At 45.1% G+C, this 16,603-nt stretch overlaps 1 protein-coding gene across 1 annotated transcript in view; it reads left to right on the top strand.

Moving 5' to 3' along the window:
• The window catches only part of LOC141476561 (netrin receptor DCC), a 581,575-nt gene extending 565,589 nt beyond the window's left edge, over positions 1–15,986 (top strand). Inside the window, exons 28-29 of the mRNA XM_074165252.1 lie at positions 13,759–13,901; positions 15,897–15,986. Coding sequence (XP_074021353.1) covers positions 13,759–13,901; positions 15,897–15,986 — 233 coding nt within the window. The remainder of the gene's footprint in view (positions 1–13,758; positions 13,902–15,896) is intronic.
• The last annotated feature ends 617 nt before the right edge of the window (positions 15,987–16,603 follow it).

Genomic DNA, 16,603 nt, shown 5'->3' with positions numbered 1-16,603 from the left:
CCAAAAAACCCCACCACCAAACAAAAAAAGGCTGTAGAATGGTGTCAGTGTTGAATGAAGCCGTGGGCTGGTTTCAGGGTTAGATTAAACGTAGCGAAACATTTGTTCGTAAAGTAGGGCTGCTGCTAAAATGGCTCTTTGCGTGAACTGGTATAATTTGAGTAACGCTATTTGCCTCGGTAAGCCTCGCTGCTGGAGCTATTCAGGAATAAAAACCAAGAGTTTGCAGACTGATTTTAAACGGTTCGCCCCGCTCCTTGAGCTCGGATAATCTCCAGTTCGGCTCGGACAACCTCTGAGATTTCAGCTCTTTTCTCTTCCAGTACTGCTGTCCCAGCGTAGCTTTCTCGCCGTACAGCATATGTTGGGTCGGTGTTTGCAACAAGCCGGCTACCGAAACAGTTCCGCGTTTTTACTGGAAGCACCTGCTATCCATCAGCAAGTAATCCAGTTTCTGACAGCAGACAGAAGTAGATAAATCCTTGTTTGTTGGGAGAACTGCTTTGGCCAAATAGCGCGGCTGAATTATTTTTTATATATAACAGAGTCCATTCATCTTTACGTAGTGCTGCGTTGTACTTTCTGGGGATGCAGTTCTCCTTGTCTTACTTTGGTGAGTAACCCTGGTTACCTCGAAAGGACTATTTATTCCCTAAGTCAATCAAAAGTTTACATTTTAACCATTATAATTGGGGGTTGAGGTAAAGAGAGAGGAAGTTGAGGCGTGTTACTAATCTTCAACAAGAATCCCATCATCCCGAAAAACAAAATTGCCCTTTTTTTGGGTAAATGCTCTTATGTAGGCAGATGCAGTGTTGCCTACAAACAGCGTGCGGGACTCTGTTATTAGGCAAAACTGAGAACTGAAAGTTTATGGCGCTAATCTGCCATAAAGCAATGGAAATAAATAAAGCAAATGCGAAAGCAGTATAAACAAACCTGTTTTTCTGGACTCTGTCACATAGATGAAAGCGAGTTGCTGGGTTATATATGGCACTCAAACTCTTGTATTCACTGATATACTGAAACCACCATTTTTACTTGATAGAATTGTGTATAACTTCATTTCTGATCTGCCTCTGGCTATTTTGTGGTGTTGGGGGCTATTTGTTTCTCTCTGTGTATTGTTTCTCTGGCTTTTCTCAATGTACTTGTCCTCGGAGTCGTTAACCAGACTGATGGTGTCTCCTTTACCAAGTTCTTGTAGAAAGGTTTCTTTTCTAAGTGTTAACTGGGCAGTGGGGCGTGCAGATCCTGGTCCTGCACATGAACTGGGCTGCTCTTTCAGTACCCACTCCTGGAACCCAGATTTCTCTCATTTTCACTTAAAAGAGGGAGAGAGAAAGCATTGAAAAAGAGATATCAAGAAAGGGCACTTCATTTCACTAGAAATTCTGAGTATTTAATACTACCCATGAGCATGATGTTTCAGCCATAGTTAGATATCCACCAAAGGGAAATTTTGAAGACTTTTGTGACTTTACAAAGCTTGTGATGTATTCGTCTATTTGAAGAAAACCTCCTAGAGAAGAGGACCGACGTGTCCCGGCAGTCACTCATCCCTCGTCCCCGCTGGCAGAGCAAAGGGTGGCCAAGCTCTCTGCGGAGACACTACGTCTTATGGACCACATCTGCTAATTATACCCCACTCAGGGACATCTCAGGTTTAAAAGGCTCTTAGCAAATTCCCACATTGCAGTATCTGTTTCCATAACCTGATAGATAGAATTAATTGATTTTTCATTATATTTTTCTTAGACTTAAGGCATTTTCGACATGTCCTGTGTAATAGAATCATAGAATCATAGAATCATCCAGGTCGGAAGAGACCCTTGGGATCATCGAGTCCAACCATCTACCCTACTCTACAAAGTTCTCCCCTATATCATATCCCCCAACACCACATCTAAACGGCTCTTAAACACATCCGGGGATGGTGACTCAACCACCTCCCTGGGCAGCCTGTTCCAATGCCCAACCACTCTTTCTGTGAAGAATTGTTTCCTGATGTTCAGTCTAAACCTACCCTGCTGGAGCTTGAAGCCATTCCCTCTCGTTCTGTCATTAGTTACCTGTGAGAAGAGACCAGCACCAACCTCTCTACAGTGTCCTTTCAAGTAGTTGTAGGGAGTGATGAGGTCTCCCCTCGGCCTCCTCTTCCTCAGACTAAACAGTCCCAGCTCCCTCAATCACTCTTCATAAGATTTGTTCTCCAGGCCCTTCACCAGCTTCGTTGCCCTCCTCTGCACCCGCTCCAGCACCTCGATATCTCTCTTGGATTGAGGTGCCCAAAACTGGACACAATACTCCAGGTGTGGCCTCACCAGTGCTGAGTACAGGGGCACAATCACCTCCCTACTTCTGCTGGTGTAAAGTAATAAAGTAATAGGGCAGTAAGTAAGGGACTCATCACCACTTAAACCCATCAAACTCCTCTTTGCCTTGCTGTCCTGTTTTTTAGAAGCATGTCAGTCAGGTGTGTCATCCCTCCAGACAACACGTGACTAAAGGAACGATCCCACGGAATTCAGAAGGGGAGAAAAGCAGCAGAGAACTGCAGAGATTGAGCCAGAGCTTTCCAGCAAAGACTTCAAAAAGCAAGAACCTCAAGTTCAGCAGAGATTTCCCCTGAAATCCCATCGTTGCTGGTTTGCAGACTCTCCTCCCTCCAGCCCCATGAGTTTTATGTCTCCTTTTATAGAGAAGCTTGGGTGGAAATGCCAGGCAGGGGTGTCCTCTGGTCCTCAGCCAGCCCCACAGCCAACCGCAGGCTGAAGCTCTAGATGTATTTGTATATTTAGATGATAGTCCTACCGCCGATGTCTAACACTGGCCCTCATGCGTTACTAGTATCAGAATTAATTTTTGGATCTCGCCCAGAGAATAGATGAGCTTTTTCTTGGCTTTGATTGACCCGATGCTAAAGGAGGGGTCTCCTCTAATATTTTATCTGTTCCGTATATCTCTGTAGTGGCATTATAATTAGCTGTTAAACTCCATCATGTGGTTCATCAAAAAGACGTACAGAGATCGTTATTCAGTTGGGGGGGAATTTTGCCATGAGGATGTGGATAAATATTTAAAAGGCTGTGCTCCTGGTTTGGGGTCATGACATCAGCCTAATCCAGAGCTAAAATCTGCCATTTTTCTTCCTTTTTTTTTTTTTTTTTTGCTTGAGCCCAGTAAATCTGAACCCTTCACGTCAAGCCCTTCCCGTTGATATTTTATGGGAGATCTCACCTTTTCATCACTGCTTTGTGATGGAGCACCGGAGGTTCCTAATACTTATTCTGAAGGCGTGAGAATGACTCCACGGTATTTCCAATCCCCACTGTGGCTGCTCTTGCTTCTCTTTGCAAATCATACACATAGAATATAAGTGATTTGACTTAATCCCCTTTCAGGTTAAATAGAAAGTGTTTGATGGAGTGTTGAGCTTATTGCATTATAGATCTGACATAAATTGCACAAATGGACAGGATAGGTTTTTTTTTTTTTTTTTTACCCTCACAAATGAAAATTCCTTTTAGGTCTTGATGATCAGCTGCACTTTAAATGAACCTGAATTAGGAGGTCATTTTTCTTCTGCAGAAGCAAGTGTGGGGTGATAAAAAAAAATGCCGCCTGCGAAGTGGTGGTTTTTATATTGTGTCACAGTTCTAAAACTTCAGCTTTTTCAGGCTCCTATATCTTTTTGTGAGATTGTAAAAATGCTGCATTTTTTTTCTATTGCTACTCCACCAAAAAAAAAGTGTAGTTGGAAATCCGAATTGTCGTCTTCTGGCTCTTCCTGGAATCATTCAGTGATGCCCCAGAGCTACAAACTGCTTTATTGTACAGCAAAATTGAGCTTGGTTTTCCTTCCTCCTGCTGAGCTGGAGGCGATGCCCCGAACTGCCGATGGGCTGGGAGCGCAGGGAAAGGGGTTGGGCTGCAGAGGAACCGCTCCAGGTTTATTTCTTTACCTCTTTGGGAAAAAAAAAAAAAAAAAAAAAACCAAAACACCACCACGTATTTTCAATGTTTGGGGAGTGAAAGTGAAGAGCAAGGTGAAGACATCCGGCGGTAAACATCCCTGTGTAAAAAGCAGGATATTGCCTGGACATCAGTACAAATCCTTCCCACATCCAGGCTGACCCCCATGCTATTTTCATTACCAAATGGGATAAGAAAGCCTGATAAGAAAATGAGCTCCCTGAGGAGGTTTTTCTGCCGTTTTTATATATATATATAGCTATTTGTAAGAAAAGAACCAGAAAAAAAAGATAAGAGCGGAGGTTTGCAAAGCTAGAGTTTAAAACCGTGAGCTAGCGGTCAAATAAATAAGGGATGAAATCAAGAGGGAAAAAAGGGTATATTGGTATTAAGCAGTGAATCCTGGGCCATAATAATCTCAAATAGCGAGGCTTCGGGGCCTCAGTAGATGCTGAAATTACAGAGATCCTTAGAAGAGTGAATATAGAAAGACTTTTTCAATTCTGCTGAAAATAGACTGCTCCTCAGAGGAGCATTGGCGAAATCCCCGTTACACCAGTGTCTTGAATATCAGATCTCAGCTGGAGGTTTTAGAGGTAGAAATTCCAAGAATAAAACTTTTGCCTGCAAATCAGGCAAATTTTGGAGACGTGACCTTAGAACTCTCTGGTGCTAGATTTACACATTTAATTGCTCTCCGTTTTTTTAGAGCGTTTAATCCCCTCCCGTGCAAAGTGGGGAGTTAATTTGTGAGCGCATTTAATCCGAACAATCAATTAGCTCTAATTAATTAGCTATACAACCAAATTCTGGGTCCCTTTTTTGTTGTTGTTGTTGTTTTGTAAGTTCACCACTCTCAATAAAAAAAATCCCAGTGCCAATATAAAACCCAAATGAAAACCTGTTGCTTCTAATTTGAACTCAGTCATTGAATATGAAGGCACCTAGGAACTCTTTTGTTAATAGGGTATAAAAATATCTCTGGGGTGGGGTGGTTTTTTTCTGATTTTAATGAGTGTAAATGAGATTATGGACTTCTCTTCATCGTAGTCTGCAGTAAGCAAGGTCTGTAAATTCACTGAAAATATGGGAATGATTCATTCTTGAACCTTTTCTTCTGAAATCATAGCTTTTTGCAGTAGTAACTCCCAGATTCAGATGAAAGTTATTCTTTTATTTCATAAGCTTTTACCTGTCCAGTAAAGTTTAATTAACACTTGAGACACAGGAGTTGTCTCATTAAAATCAACGGGGCTACGGGAAGGTGTAAAGTGAAGTGTGGATTTAGGTGCGGGTCTGGATAAATGACCTCATTCCCTTTTGATAGAAACGATCTATTCCAATACAAGGCATCAGCCAGATCATTAAATTATGTACTAATAATTATACTCTAAATGCATAGAAAGATTTAATCATGGGCCATTTCTCTTCCTATATTTCATAAGCAGACAAACACAACTTTTTCCACTGCGTGTACAATTTCTCCATATTCATTTGGGATTGTGTTTGCTACCATTGAAATGCTGCAGCCAACGAGTCGCTTTTGCCCTAGCACTTATTTATCCCACACAGAATTTCCAGCAAATAGATGGGAAAAAAAAAAAAAAAAAAAGAGCAGCCGAGAAGACAGAGGACAAATCTCTCATGTTTCCGTGTATTTGAGGAGGCTGAGTTTTTGTCTTGAAGTGTCCTTCCCAAACTCACTGTTTCTGTGCCTGTTCTGAAACCGTAGCACGTAGAAATGTGCGAAGTGCATCAGTGGTATTTCAAAAGCCTCCCCGACAGGCAGTCTCAGTACTTGCTTGGTACCGTATTCTGGAGAGTGATTAAATGACCTCTTTCTTTCTCTTTCGTGTTTTATTTCTCTTTTTACTTTATTTCTCCTACTATGAATTATATCTAAATTAAACTTTGCCTCTTTTTAGAACAATTTCCCTTGCGGAATGAGCCAGGCCTCCCTTGATTATCACCTCAAAAGTCATTTTTAGAAACTCAATTTCACCGTGAAAAATATTTTTCCCACCTGTAATGTAAAACAGCTGAGTCTTCAACTAATATTTTTCATATAGTTACTTATTCTGCTCCCCTGAGAGGCACTGTCTTACTTAAACAGGAGCATCCTGCCACGGAGATGCAAGCGAGCTCACTGATACGTCTTACTCTCACCTTTATGTTTCAACTTTTAAGTCATTTAAACTGACACTGTTTTTACTGGGGGGAATGTCAAATAACCTGGAAGTGGCATTTGATCCTTTTGTGATTTTTCTGTTGTACTTTTATGAGAAAATTACCTCTTCGTATTGCAAGGTAAGCAGCATATCCTACCAGCTTTGATTACTTAATGTGGGAAGACACCTGGCTTTGCGTTGCTATACAGCCCTTCTTCCCCACCCCTGAAGTTCAGGTGTCTCTTTACTGTTAGAAGCATCTGGGATGGATGAAATTCTTCAATAATTTTAATTTTCCAGATTGGTCGCTTTCAGTTCTGTGAGCTCTGACATATCTCGGTGGGAGCATCCTTGCAGATTCCTCCGTGCCGGCAGGTCTGCATGACTTAATGACACGGGTAGTTTTTGTCTTTTGCCCTCTTGGTTAGAAAAAGCTGTGGTTGCCTTCTGGTTTCTGCAGCTTATTTTGACTTCTGTAGTCTCATTATACACGATTCATCTTGGTGCTCTTCATCCTCCAAGAATCATGCAGTTCTTATGGAAATAAAGGCTTGTTTGGACCCCAGTAGACAGATCCATTTTCAGCTGCCTCCTTGGACCAGGTGATCTTCAACTGCAGATCTTCATCTTCTCGTCCTTGATGTATGTCCTGTCTGTTGGGCTGTTGGATATAAGAATATATCTATATCCCCAGTTTGGAAATCTTTTATTTAAGTTTCCAATTTAGTTCTGTGAGACATGTCTATAAAGACCTTGCCTGATGCCAAATATTTTTCACTTTGTTGAAAATCCGAAACCAACAACAAAAATCAGCTTTAGATTAATTGAGTATTGAATAGAGCATTTTGTCCAACTCTGGACTGAAGAGACTCAAAAGAGCAGCCGGAACAACTGGGACCAGTTCCCCATGTACAACACAATGCATTTTACTGCACACTCCTCTTTTCAGAGGTTGTCCAGTGTCCTCTCTGCTGTTTGATGATGGTTGTACGTGTTTATGGAGAGCAGAATATTAGGAAAATAAATATTTTTAAAATGCTGTATGTCCTGTATCTGGTGTTTTAGCCTAGATACATCCTTTCTCAGCCCAGCTGTTGGTGATCTCCATGAAGAACACCTTGGCATTGCGAGCTTGATCCACATCTCGCTGGGGTTAATGGAAGGACTCTTGTTGCCTTTGAGTTTTGCGTTACGCCCTCATGAAACCCAATTACTCCAATCTTTCTGAGAAGCACAGGATTCGTAGGCAGTGCTGACTCCATCACGTCTTCTGTTCCATCTGTAGATTATCATCTAGACTCTTCCTCTTTGTCACCGGCAGTTAGAAACCCCCCCCTCAACACTTTGTAGGGGTCATTTTTTCCTGCGTGCAAGTCCTCAGACTTGTACAGAGCTTTCCAGATGGGATCTTCTCAGCGTTTTGTAAAACAACATTGTCATTTGCCTTGTTTCTGCCAAAAATTGCTTCCCTCATACACCTGGAGATGGTCATCGACTTCTCTGAGGCACATACCCACTTGTAGGCTTGAAATCAGAAGCATCCAGGCTTTTTTCATCTCTTGTTTCCCTCTGTCGGACCCAGCAGAATTTATGGCAAAACTTCCTGTTCCTTCTTCTCAGAGATGACTCATTCCTAGCTAATTTTAGGCTTCTGATGAATAGGTGTCTGCTCTGTGCCAGTCACATAACTCTCTGTGCAGCCAAAGGAGAGAGAAGATCTTCTGAAAGACAATTCATCCGACCTCTCTGCAAACTTTGGAAGGTGCTTTTTTCCAGAGGTGATGGAGGGAGATGAAAGAACCAGCAGAGACTCGTCCTTGATTTTTAAACAGCTGAAGCAATGTGAAATTCGGATGGAGGGATGTGCTGTGGAAGTCTGAAAGTTTGCATGAGCAGCAGATATGCAGAAAAGTCCCTGCAATTCCTGTCATGTTTCTCCAGCCATACTTCCAATGTTCCTCCAGCCATACTTCCAAGCTTTTGCTAGTACTAGATTTCATAATCCCACACCTATTGTATGTATCAAAATACTAGGAATTGGTCCTAGATCCAGATCTTAGAGTCACAGAATCGTGGAACACCAGGTTGGAAGGGACTTTAAGGATCATCTGGTCCAGCCTTTCTTGGCAAAAACACGGTCTAGACAAGATGGCCCAGATCTTGAGGAACTCCACTGGTAGCCGCCTTTACTCCAGTATTCTCCATTGAGCATGATTTCTCTCCATAAATTAGCTCCTTATGATTTTGGAATTTATGTCCTTTTTCTCCACATTACCTCTTTTTTTCCATGTCACTGTTTTGCATCATCACCTAGAATGCCCCTAACACATGAACCACACAAGAATTTTTTGATCTTCAAGTTTGACACAGACCCCAGATCCATTGAGTGTGGACATAGCATTTTTGACACTTTCTGAGTTTCCAGCAGAAAACCGAATCCCTCTCCCTAAAATGAATTACACAGAATCACAGACTGGCAGGGTTTGGAAGATGATCCAGTCCAACCCCCTGCCAGAGCAGGGTCACCCAGAGCACGTTGCACAGGAACGTGTCCAGGCGGGTTTGGAATGTCTCCAGAGAAGGAGACTCCACCACCTCTCTGGGCAGCCTCTCCCACCCTCTGCCACCCTCAAAGTGAAGTTCCTCCTCATGTTTAGATGGAACTTCTTACATTCAAGTTTGTGCCCATTGCCCCTTGTCCCGACACTGGGCACCACTGAGAAGAGTCTGGCCCCATCCTCTTGCCACTTGCCTTTTAGATATTGCTCAGCATTGATGAGGTCCCCTCTCAGTCTGCTCTTCTCCAGGCTGAACAGCCCCAGGTCTCTCAGCCTTTCCTCAGCAGAGATGGTGAGTTGTTATCACCTGAGTACATCACCTCATGTCCCATTTCACATAGCTCCAAATAAAATAACACCAAGTAGCTCTCCCCAAGTATTGCTGTCACCAGGATGGATGTTCTACTGGTTTGACTTGGTGTCCATGATGATGAAGTATGGCCTGATATGCAAAAATGCAGGTGGAGTTAGAAACTGCTTGGTTTTGGTTTGATGATGGATCACGCTGATGTGCGGTGCTCCTGAAGCACCAAGGATGGTCCTACAGTGAGCTCGGTTGGTGTGGGCCTCAGAGAGGCCATGGTAGTTGGGATTTGCAGCTGGTAGCCAAATGTTATTTAACTAATGAGTCAGGGAAGCGCTTAATAACCCTATGGAGAAAATGAGACTTCTAAAGAGTGAATCCGTGCTGGGGCTGCTCGGAGTCACACCTGACCGGTATTGTCATCTTCTGCCTCTTGCCGCCTCAGCGCCAAGGTTTGCTCTTCTTCACTGGTGAGACTCCTGCTGGGATGGAGAACATTAGAAACCAAAGTGATTTTAATTTAATTAGCTGCTCATTTGCATAAGTGAGTTTACTTAGCACGTCAGCCTTCTGCGTCCAGGATCCTCCTTGGTCTTTTTAACGTCCTTTGAGGGAAGAGGACTCAACTCTTGTACTAATTACATGTTACAGGAGTTGCCTTGGAAAAGAGTCACTGCTGTCAAAGTTGCAGAAGAACTTGAAACGTGCAGCTGCGTGTAAGGGAAATTTTCTGGGCTTCATTATAGTTCTCGGCGTTAACGATTTGCCTGTTGCTTCCGTGAGCTAAAGGGCAAAAAGATGCACAAACTGCACTTGCTAAACGTCGTTAGGGCTTCTCATTAACAATATCCAGGAGGCAACATCTGTCTTTGTGCAGAAAATGGGGGTCTTTAAGTCCAATTACCGCAATTAACGAGTTACATATGAGAAGCATGATTTTTACCACGGGATTTCGGGGATTACAAGAGCAACTTACTCCACGTTTCACACGAGCTCCTCACCACCGCAGGAAATATTTACTTCTCCTCCAGCCCGTGACAATCAACCAAGATGAAGTCACTTGTTTAAAAAAAAGAAAAAGCCTATTTGGGTCCATTAGCTCCCCAATAAACAGCATGGATGCAATTTTCCGCGGTGGCTCTATCTTGTTATATGTTCTTATTATTTAGTCTTCCCATCACAGTGCTATCCCAGGACTCAATCCAGATTCCCTGGGACAGGAATGGGATAAAACTAGAATAAAAGCAATGCCCCAGGCTGCAGGGGCCACAGCTGCGTTTTTCTTCTTTGCCGGGCACCGCAGGTGTTTTCAAACTGGGGGGAAAAAAAAAATGATTGGAGTTAATTTTAGCTTGGAGTTAATTTTCCCCCGATGCTGCCTTCTTCACTTCATTTTTTGGAGTCGGGCGTTTCTCAGCGTGTAGCTGCTGGGTGCGCGTGTGGAGTGTCGGTGTGTGCATGTTCCCCGCCCTACTTCTTTGGAAATAAGCTTTTTTTTTTTTTTTTTTAATTAAGGAATGGAAGTGAAAAAACCCTTTCCTTTTTTAAAAACCTGATTGGAATGTGCGGCTCTGAGAAGATTGAATCTCTCACAGCCCAAAAGGCCAATCACATCCTGGGCTGCATCAAAAGAAGTGTTGCCAGCAGATCCAGAGAGGTGATTCTGCCACTTTGTTCTGGTGAGACCTCACCTGGAGCACTGTGTGCAGGTCTGGAGCCCTCAATATAGAAAGAACATGGACCTGATGGAGCGGGTCCAGAGGAGGGCCACCAAAATGATCAGGGGGCTGGAGCACCTCTCCTATGAGGACAGACTGAGGGAGCTGGGGTTGTTCAGCTTGGAGAAAAGGAGGCTCCGGGGAGACCTCATAGCGGCCTTCCAGTCCCTGAGGGGGCCTACAGGAAGGCTGGGGAGGGTCTGTTTCCAAAGGCCTGCAGTGACAGGACGAGGGGCAATGGCTTTAAGCTGGAGAAGGGGAGATTTAGATTGGATATTAGGAAAAAATTCTTTACCATGAGGGTGGTGGAACACTGGAACAGGTCGCCCAGGGAGGTGGTTGAGGCCCCTTCCCTTGAGATATTCAAGGTGAAGCTCGATGAGGCCCTGGGCAACCTGGTCTAGTTGGGGGTGTCCCTGCTGACTGTGGGGAGGTCGGACTAGATGACCTTTGGAGGTCCCTTCCGGCCTGGACCAATCTATGAATCTATGAATCTATGAATCTGTGGGGGGGGCTCTATCTTCTGCTCTTGCTTTGAGATACAGGGAGGCTTGAAGGCCCAGCTGTTAAGACTTTCAGCTATTAAACTGGAGCTGGGAGAGCGAGAGCATCTTGGTGGCGATCTTTTTTAGCTCGTATTGAGCTTTCACACGTTTGTGTCTTCAGCTAAATGGGCGTTATCTGCGATTCTCAGCCGTAAAGGGTGTCCGTGAGTCCCTCCCTCCCCGGCCCCGTCTCGTAGCTCTCTACTGGAACTCACTTTTAATGACCAGGCTGTTGGGGACTGGTTTTCAGGAGGGATTTTGTTCTCTCTTCTGCTCCGTCGTGTTTTCTCTGCCTTAAACTGACTAAAAACGTAAACACAATTATTTGAAGTACTGGAAAATGGAATTAAATGAAGTGCTGGCAGCCGCCTGCCTTCCTCCACTGGAGGTGACGCTCCGGGCTCAGGAGCATCGCTTCCTTGATACGTTCATGATCCGTAAGAAAAGGCAGGTAATCAGGTGGGAATCTAGTGATGAGGAAAACAAGTAAGTCTTTAAACTTCAGATTCATAAAAAGTTTGGTTTTGCGTGGAAACTGGGTGGGTTTCTGAGCCAAGACGGCGATTCTGGAGTGAGCCGGGGTGCATCCCACGTGGATGGAGACGTCTCCCACGCTCCCGGTCCCTGCATCTCGGCTCCAGAGCTACGAGCATCCTCGTGCAAACCTGCCCCATGGCTCGTTTTTGGGATACTCCTTCTTCTGTGCACATTTTATGGCTGGAGGGTCTCAGAACCTGTTTTTCTGGTCCAGTTCTGATGCATTGGCCAATCTTAACTTGACTTACTGAGGCCGATGCCTTTTAATGAGCACAATCAGCTACTAAAGAGATGGCTGTTGTTATTATCTTTATTATGGTACACATTTTCTTAATAGAAGAAAGGCAGGGAACTCGCTGAAGGTCATAGTGGAGGAAATATGTAGGAAAAAGAAAAAGCCATTTATTTATGTTTCGTCTTCTTCATTTCAACGGGAGTCAAATGAGCAGAATAAAAATCGTGCCCAAGTCCCACGGGAGATGGAAACCTGCCCAAAGTGAGACTCCAAAGCCATCCCCTGTGCCGGAGGGGATCTGCCGTTACTGGTGGGGAGGCCAGGGGGATCTGACAGTCCCTGGTAGGTGATGCCCCCTGCCAAGCAAGCATCAGCCTGGAGGTGGCATATGTAAAGATCTGAACATGAACCTTGCCTTAGGGCACAAGAAGGCATCCAAGTGGTTTAATGTCAATAGATGGAAAGCGGGAAGAAGACATTCTGGGGAGCTGGGTGGCTGAAAGAAGTGCTAGAGCCACTCACTGGGATGAGTTTGGGTCATAGGGATGCTTAAGCAGCAGCTTCAGGGGGAGCAGGATTCGGCTGGCAGCAAACAAGCTTGAAATGTGCCCATTTTTGGCCTTGAATCTATGATGCATGAGGCACACGATGTCAGTGTGACTTTGGATGGCAACTTTAATTCTAGAACTCTCCCAGCGCACTGAAAATCAACGTGGTGCGTGCCTGCGGTTCAGCTGGTGGCCCTGGTGTCTCCAGCAGGGTCTTGCACCTTGTGCTGAGCGGAGGCAGGTTGGCCAGGACAGAGGTTTTAGTCTTTGATGGTTTAAATCATTAAAAGAGACAAATAATCCTTAAATTTCCTCTGGAGGAGAGCCGAGACCGTCTCAGTTGATGCATCTTTAAAAGGCTGAGACCTCTTTTGCCGAGCAGCAGTATTGGGGCTTCATGGAGGGGGCAGGAGGAGTTTCCGCAGAGCTGCTTAAAAAGAGGAATCCCTTTCTGTTGAAAAAATTAATGTATTTTGATACTTTTTTTTTTTTAACTCATTCCAAGCTGGCATAAAAAGTCAGAAAGAACTTATTTTGGGGGGGAGAAAAAATGAAATACAATATTTATTTTAGCTTGTTGGGTGACCCACCTGAGGGCTGCTTTCAACTTGAGGGAGTTGGGAAGAAAAATAGAGGAGAATGATGAAAATGAGCTGCATTCCCCCAGCTTGGCCACTGCTCTCTGCTCTTCGGTATCGCTTTCTCCCTCAAAAACAACATCAAACTGAGAGTTCCCTGCCAGGCAGAGGCCACGGAACCCAGGTGTTCCTTATCTTCCTGGAGTACCTGGTTTGGAGGTGGTTTTTTTTTTCCCAGGAAAATTTACGTTTCTCTGTGAAAACTTTTGGGTTTTGCCAAAGAGCGTGCTCCATCTAAAAGTAACGTCAACAGAAAATTGCAAACCTGCTGCGGCTGCGAGTCCTCCTTGGGGAACGGAGCCCAGGAAATACAATTGAAGGGTTCTTAGAAAGTGTTTAGAAGGGTTTTTAGAGGTTCTGATGCTCCTCCAGGAAGAACCAGTGTCTGGGAAGGGGACTGCACGTTTCCAACTGAAAACACGCCCAGCAATGGTAAAACCAGCTGCGTTTTACCTACGGTCCCAAAATCTCACGATAATCTCCGTTTTTCTCCCCCCCGGCTTCTCAAGGTGACTTTTATTTCTCTTTCCAGGGCCCAACCTCCCCAAGGCTCAGGTGAAAACAGCATCCCTTGGCTTGGCGGGGAAAGCCAGGTCACCTCTGCTGCCCGTCTCGGTCCCCACGGCCCCGGAGGTTGCGGAAGAGGGCCACAAGCAGACGGAGGATGCCACCAACGTAAGAACCCTCTTTAAAAAAGCTCCTAAAAAGTTTTGGCAGCCGGTAAAACTCTGCTGTTGACTTTAGTGGACTTTGGCGTGTGTGATAGAGGGGAGAAGCAAGTGCTTCGATTCTCCATTAATATTATCCAAGGGACAATTTCCTCGACCTCTCCTGAGCGCCCCGAGATACTGGGAGAAGAGAAGGAAGGGGTGAGAGGAGCGATAAGGGAATAAAATAATTTCGGCAGGAAAAATGAGTATATAGTAATACCAGATAATGGTGAGAAAAAGCACTGAAGCAGCAGATGAGTGAAGAGGTGGAGAAATTAGAATAATCTTTTCACTCCTGTTAAGACTTGTCTTAGAGGAGGGTCTCGCGTGAGCCAGCAGATGAAACAGTGTAAAAGAAAAGGAATAAGGAAAAAGAGAAATATATTAAATACATGTTGTATATCGCCTCTTTCCATCTACTTGCACGAGAGAATTTTTCGCTAGGCAAAAATAGCAGCGATTTGTCCAACATCTTGTTAGTGAATCCTTTTATGTCTTCAGCTTGGCTAAAGGGAGAAACAAAAGATTTGTCGTTATCAACAGCATAAAAATACACTTCTACATATAGTGGCAGAAGGATTCTCACATTTTATTGGGAAAAGGGTATCCAGGATGATGTAAGAGACATGGAATCTCCTACTGGAATGGGAACAGGAAGGAAAACCCCCTCCATGGTAAAATTGCTGGCGTTAGGAGTAATTTAACACGGGACATATGATGACATAAAGTGTGATTTCAGCTCTCAGTACCATATTTTATCCCAGCAGCACAATTTCGGAGAGACACTGCTCCAGCTCCACAAGTGTGAGGGCCGTTACAGGCAGCAAGCTCTTCAGGTGGTCAGAATCTGGGGAGAAAGGTTAAAATTTGGGGGATTTTTTTCAAGCTTGACTCTGCAGGTGCTCTTTGAAGCTGCCTGTTCCATCCCAACTTGGGCACTGCAGGGCTTATACAGCACTTTCAGAACTCGTACTGGGTAAAACGCAAGCCGGGCAGACGTGGTGCTGAGGGACATGGTTTCGTGGTGGACTTGGCAGTGTTGGGTTGATGGTTGGACTCGGTGATCTTAAAGGTCCCTTCCAACCTAGACAGTTCTGTAATTCTATAACTAACTAATGTTTGAGCTCCCGCTCACTGTCTAAAAGCGGGGGATCCCTCCTTTTGCTCTTGCTTTGGTAATTTTTGAGGTTATGGTTCCCAACAATAAGTGCAATGCTGATGGTTTTAGGTTTTGCTGCAGATTCTTGGTTGACCGAGAGGATTACGTTCTTCCAGCCTGGTTAGGTGCCTCTGAAAACTGTTCGCAGTCATAGAATCACAGAATGGTTTGGGTTGGAAGGCACCTTAAAGACTCCTGTCCAACCTGGCCTTGAACCCCTCCAGGGATGGGGCAGCCACAGCTTCTCTGGGCAACCTGGGCCAGGGTCTCACCACCCTCACAGCAAAGGATTGCTTCCCCAGATCTCATCTCAATCTCCCCTCTTTCAGTGTCAAACCCTTCCCCCTCCTCCTATGGCTCCCCTCCCTGATCCAGAGTCCCTCCCCAGCTTTCCTGGAGCCCCTTTAGGGACTGGAAGGGGCTCTAAGGTCTCCCTGGAGCCTTCTCTTCTCCAGGCTGAACCCCCCCAACTCTCTCAGCCTGTCCTCACAGCAGAGGGGCTCCAGCCCTCCCAGCATCTTCATGGACTCCTCTGGACCCACTAAAGCTGATGGTAGAAATTCCCAACCACCGGCAAGGGCTGAGAAGTTCAACTAATTGCTGGTTTCCAGCTCATGTGTTGAGCCTGGAGCTACCCAGCCTCTAAGCATCAGTCCATCCTTGAAGGCCCCAGGTCCCTGAGGACCATGCAGGGAAGATGTCCCAGTGGGGGACCCCGGGATGTCCCTGCCATGTCCTGGGCTCTGTGCAGGGGGGTTCAGTTCCCATCCCACTGATCCATGTGTGTTTGTTCACTTGCAGGTTTACGAGCAGGATGATCTGAGCGAACAGATGGCCAGTTTGGAGGGGCTAATGAAGCAGCTCAACGCTATCACAGGCTCAGCCTTCTAACAGCTCTTGATGAAGCGATAATTATCCCGGAGCATTGCAGCAAACCAGGATTTCACGCCTACCACCCACGTACACCACCCCATAAAATCATCTTGTTGCCGGTACCACTCCTTCAGCGCAAGGAAGATCCCTGCAAGGTCCTAAAAGGAATGATAAAATGAAGAAAAAGGAAAGAATATCGATGGAAACGCGCCAGAACTGTAGCTCTGGCATCTAAAGCGATGGAAGCGTGGCAAGGCGCGGGACGTCGTCACCGCGATGTCACAGCCGAGGCCACCGGGCTTGCTCGTTTTGATCTACTAGTCTTCGTAGAGCTCGAGTTGTCCTGACTAACTCATGTTTTACTCCGTAGAGGTTTGTAGCTCTTTGTCTAGATCTAGTCTTACCTCATGCAAGTCTTGTTTTTTCAACATAGACGGCGCCGTTAACGAGACAGCGTTGTAGGTCACTCGTTCGGGTTTTGGTTTCCTTTAAAATACCTAATTCCTGACTGCAAAAACACCCATAGCGAATAATCACACCCACCACACCAAAAATCTGGAAGTTCTCCCAAACGGCACAAAAACGAAAGAGACAAATTACTCATTTCTTCGGTCGTCTCCGCGGCTCATCTCGCC

This window comes from Numenius arquata, chromosome W (assembly GCF_964106895.1).
Source record: "Numenius arquata chromosome W, bNumArq3.hap1.1, whole genome shotgun sequence".
Classification (NCBI taxonomy): Eukaryota; Metazoa; Chordata; class Aves; order Charadriiformes; family Scolopacidae; genus Numenius; species Numenius arquata.
Note: the sequence above shows the minus strand (reverse complement) of the source record. Positions and strands in the feature narration are given on the sequence as shown.